General features: G+C 36.1%; 1 protein-coding gene across 1 annotated transcript; it reads left to right on the forward strand.

Moving 5' to 3' along the window:
• The first annotated feature begins 391 nt into the window (after positions 1-391).
• LOC128865946 (uncharacterized) lies at positions 392-4,972 on the forward strand. The gene is made up of 4 exons (XM_054106383.1): positions 392-854; positions 938-2,229; positions 3,437-3,551; positions 4,815-4,972. The coding sequence occupies exons 1-4, from the start codon at positions 392-394 to the stop codon at positions 4,970-4,972; spliced, it is 2,028 nt and encodes a 675-aa protein (XP_053962358.1).
• Positions 4,973-5,525: the final 553 nt, after the last annotated feature.

The raw sequence follows: 5,525 nt of genomic DNA on the forward strand, positions 1-5,525 counted from the left end.
GACACGAGCATCACTTAGTCGTTTCGCGTTTGAATATGATCCTAAAATAGACTATTCGTCACATGCACTAATCACGATAGGTAGTATGGACAAAGAGTGTAAATATTGTCATGCTTTTAAGTACAAAGGTGAATCGCTTGGTTTATGTTGTGCGTCTGGAAAAATTTCACTGCCATCGCTAAATCCACCACCAGAACCTTTAAAAATACTTTTAGCCGGAACCACATCTCAATCGAAATTGTTTTTGCGGAAAATTCGTAAATTTAATTCATGCTTTCAAATGACATCATTTGGAGCAACAAAAATCGTCCATAATGAAGATGGTTGTAATTTTGAATCTACATTCAAGATTCAAGGTCAGGTATACCACCAAATTAGTTCATTGCTTCCAATGCCTGATGCCGATCCAAAATTTCTACAAATTTACTTTATGGGCGATGAGGAGCAACAATCACATACACGCTGTGTTTACAACCATATAGAGCAGATGGAAGAACGAGAAATTGTGGATATTTTACAAACGTTTTTGCAAAATCATAACCAATTGATACGATTGTTCAAGACTCTTTCTAACAGACTGCAAAACGACAAGTACGTCATTGTCATTAAAGCAGACAAAGTGCCCTATGGCGAACACGCAGGTACATATAATGTTCCAACTATTAATGAAGTTGCAGTTGTTATGGCTGGTGACCCATGTGAACGGCGAGACATTCGCATACAACGCAGAGATGATACGGTGCAAATAATTCAAGACAATCATCGTTCTTACGATGCTTTGCAGTATCCATTGATATTTTGGGAAGGAGAAGATGGATATTATATCAATATTAAACAAAGGAATCCAACTACAGGTACAATTCATAGATTATCTAACAATTATTTTTTTTTCTAAATCCATAATTTCTGTTTATCTCATAAATATATTTATTTGCAGGTGAAGAACTGAACAAGAAAGTTAGTGCTATGAACTTTTACGCATATCGGCTAATGATTCGTGCTAATGAAGACAATAACATTCTCCGATGCAGACAGCTATTTCATCAATACATTGTCGATATGTATGTAAAAATCGAAAGTGAGAGATTACGATACATAAAATTTAATCAAGCAAAACTTCGTGCTGAGGAGTACATTCATTTGCGTGACGCCGTAATCGGTAACGTAGATGCAACGAATAACATCAACAATATCGGGACCGCATATATTCTCCCGTCATCATACATTGGTAGTCCGCGCCATATGCAGGAATACATTCAAGATGCCATGACCTACGTACGTGCATACGGCCGACCAGATCTTTTTATTACATTTACGTGTAATCCAAACTGGGATGAAATTAAAAATTTGCTGTTGCCAGGTCAAACATCGATGCACCGTCATGATGTCACTGCACGTGTTTTTAAACAAAAATTAAAATCTTTGATGAATTTAATTACTCATCACTCGGTATTTGGTGAAACACGTTGTTGGCTTTACTCGGTTGAATGGCAAAAACGAGGCTTACCTCATGCGCATATTTTAATTTGGTTGGTGGATAAAATACGCCCAGAAGAAATTGACAAAATTATTTCAGCGGAAATTCCAGATCCGAACATTGATCAAGAATTGTTTGACATTGTTACTACTAATATGATCCATGGTCCATGTGGTACTCTAAACATAATGTCACCATGTATGGATAATGGAAAATGTACAAAGCGTTTTCCAAAACCATGTGAAACTGATACTATCACTAATATTGATGGCTATCCATCTTACCGACGTAGAGACGTAGACAATGGTGGTCAATCATATGAATTACGTCTGTCAAATGGTGTAATAGTAGATATTGATAATCGCTGGGTAGTCCCATATTCACCATTGCTGTGCAAAACCTACAAAGCGCACATTAACGTCGAACTATGCAGTTCAGTGAAGTCGATCAAATACATTTGTAAGTATGTTCACAAAGGTAGTGATAAAGCTATATTTGCTGTTCAAAATATAAACGACAATGACGAAATAACACGTTATCAAATGGGTCGATACATAAGTAGCAACGAAGCTATTTGGCGCATTTTTACGTTTCCTATCCATGAAAGGGATCCTGCTGTGATACATTTGTCTGTGCATCTTGAAAACGGACAACGTGTTTACTTCACAGAAGAGACTGCACTACAACAGGCTTTAACGGCTCCAAAAACAACTCTTACTGAATTTTTTAAACTTTGTAGTCGACAAGATGTTGTTGGTCAATTCGCAAGGACATTAATATACGCTGATGTTCCTAAATTTTTTATATGGAATAAACAATCAAAAAATTGGGAACCGCCAAACAATGACAATTTGTGGCTTAGATTTAGAAAATCCGTGTTTTTCTCACGGCCAATTATATGTTGCGTGTTCTAGAGTTGGAAAACCATCGAATTTGTTTATTTATACACCTCAAGGCTTAACCAAAAATATTGTACATCCAATCGCATTACGATAAATTAAGTTTTTGTAAATTAAAAAATATATGTTATAAATAAAATAGTTTTAGTGAAATCTTTTTCACCTTGAATTAAAAAATGTTGAAATTTTTATTTACGAAGCTGCTATTGCCACATTCCACGGCTAATATTCGTGTCTGTAATCAGTCGTTTCATTGGCTTAAAATTTTCCGTAACTCTCAGAAATATCCATGTCTATAATCAAATACATATAGTGACTGCTATTATTTATTTCACGGATTTTGTCAGTGGAGTGTGACAATAAACACATCTTTTTCCTAACACAGCGTCGACATTACATTTCACTAATATGGATACACATACTCACACGCTATCGATTGGTCGAATTGTGATACACGTATATGTAATGACGTAAGATATTGTAATAATTTTTTAATAATAATTTTCATCAAAACGGTCCAGATTGTTGTAGCTTAATAATAACGTTTGAAATTTCCGAATTAAAGACGTGTGTACAGGACAACGTCTGTCGGGTCCGCTAGTATATATATATATAAATAAGAATAAACTTTTAAAAACGTGTACGAGTGTCTTTAATTCCTACAAAATGGGGGCTCAACCGGGATGAGCTAATAAATAATAAAAGAAAACTTAAGACGGGTTGACTTAAGTACACAAGGACGTAACAGTGGAGTAAGGGACGGACTTCTTAGACATTATAACCTCTTAGAAAGCGATGGCGAAGAAAGCGAACGTGAGTCAGCTTACCAAGAAGCCGTAAATTCGGTACCGCAGACCGTAGTGACGAGACCATCTTTTACCTTAAAAGACATACAAGACAGTTTACCATCGTTTACTGGAACAGATACGCTAGATGTACATGACTGGATAAGAGAGTTTGAAGATAATGCCATTACATTGCGATGGAACGAACTTCAAAAATACGTACATATATGCAAGGAAAAAACACTTTCTTTATAAAACTTTCCGCATTTTAAAAGTTATTACAACCCTTTTGCATTATGCCTAATAATAAGCAAAAGAAGCCAACCAACGATGCTAAGGAAGCAGAGCCGACTGAAGATGCTCCTGCACAAAAGCAAGCAAAGGGCAAAGGTAATAAGAAGTCCCACAACTGATTCGGATGCACTAAAAACAGCCATAATAGATGAGTTTGGTAAAAAATTATCGTTATTAGGAATCCACCACATGCTGCAAGATAGGCGTAAAAAGTATAGTGAGTCGATTAGGGAATACTTATATACACTGATGGAAATTGCAAAGCCAGTTAAAATGGATGAGTTTAGCATAATAGGGTATTTCGTTGAAGGGATTCCCGACGCGAGACAAAATAAAATTATTTTATACCAGGCACAAACAATCAAAGACCTAAAAGAAAACTTAAAAGTGTATGAAAAGGTGTATCAATCGCGGAAGTCCCAATCTGCACAAAGTACGTCGAAAGGTTCAGTTTTACAAGAAAGTGCAAATGTACAATAAAAAAATGATTCAAATGTTCATCAACATATGGACATATGGCAAAAGATTGCGTTAATAAAGAGAGACAATATTAGTGTTTCAAATGCGGTGTAGAGGGGCACCGAAGTTTTGAGTGTAAAGCTGATGTAAATAAGCAAATAAAAAAAGAGAAAGAGGTGGTTAATGCCATGTTTAACAAACCTGGGATACATGTCAGTGGTTTAATTTTTAAGCGTATTAAGGTTGATGATATTATGGTCGACGCAATGGTTGATACAGGATCGGATTTAAGTTTACTGAGGTACGACATTTTTAAGAAGCTAAAGAATCCATAATTAAGTAGCGGGCAACGACGATTGGTAGGTATAGAAGAAAGTGAACTTACCACAATAGGCAGCATAGAAAGGGAAATCAGTGTAGATGATCTTGCAATAGGTGTAACTTTTCATGTTACCAGGAGCATATATATGTAGGAGTGACAGACGGACGTAAGACAACGAGAAGCGGACACACCTTTTAACAATTTAACGTAACGAAATGCAACACAGCGAATTGACGAACACAGGAGTACAAGAACGAACAGAGGACTGAAACGAAGTATGATAGCCTAAGAGCCAGTCGGCAAATTGGCACCAACCATTGCAGACGCTTGAACTTACACCTAATTATAGATGTAATTTGCGTAAAATTATTTTCCGTGTGAAAATTTGTTACTTATAAAATAAATATCTTTGTTTAAAAAAGAAATATCCTTACATTTGGGGGCTCAACAGCGATAGTAACGGCTTTAGAGACGAGCAAATATTTTTCTATTTTTCAACACAATTCATTCCAAGTGTAGGTTTAAATCGACTGTTGATGTACTATAAGTAAGTTTATACTTGCATATTTACCATTCAGGAGTAGTCGGACGCAAACACGAACTTAAGGAAAGACCTCTCCAACATCTAGGCCTGATTGACGACGGTGACGACGATGAGGACGAAGATGCTGATATCCAATTAAATCAAACAGTCCGGGAATTTTCTCATGTAAGCAGCGCGTATTTTACCTTCTGAGATATAGAGGGGGGGGATGGGCTGTAAGGGATAAAAATCGATTTTTTTTTTTGCGTGTTATTGTAGTAAAACATTTCAAAAATACCGTGTTAAAATTTTAAGTCAATCCGAGCAAAACTTTTTAAGTTATAGAGCATAAAGCCGAGCCGCCTCAAACATCTGCCGAGACGCAGCAGTTGCGCGCGTAGTCCGTTACAAACTTTAAACGCGGTTTTCTCGAACCTTTTTTTTTTAAGTGCGTAGTCATTGGCATTTGAAAACTACTCAACTGATCCTTTTGAAATTTTGCACACATATTTTACATATAAAAAACCTCCCCCCAACGTTTTTTTTTCGCCATTTTTTTTTTATATTAAGGTGGTTTTACACCTACAAAATGGCGGCATTTTTTCGTCAAAAATCACTTTTTACTTCAAACGACTACCAAATGGCTGAAAATGAAAATAAATAGTCAAAATAAACGTTGGGGGGAAGTTTAACTCATACTTTAACTAAATTATTCGATTTTTTTGATTTCAGATGATTCTACGCTGAGATATGCTGACTACTGCAA

Source organism: Anastrepha ludens, chromosome 6, assembly GCF_028408465.1.
Source record: "Anastrepha ludens isolate Willacy chromosome 6, idAnaLude1.1, whole genome shotgun sequence".
In the NCBI taxonomy this organism is placed as follows: Eukaryota; Metazoa; Arthropoda; class Insecta; order Diptera; family Tephritidae; genus Anastrepha; species Anastrepha ludens.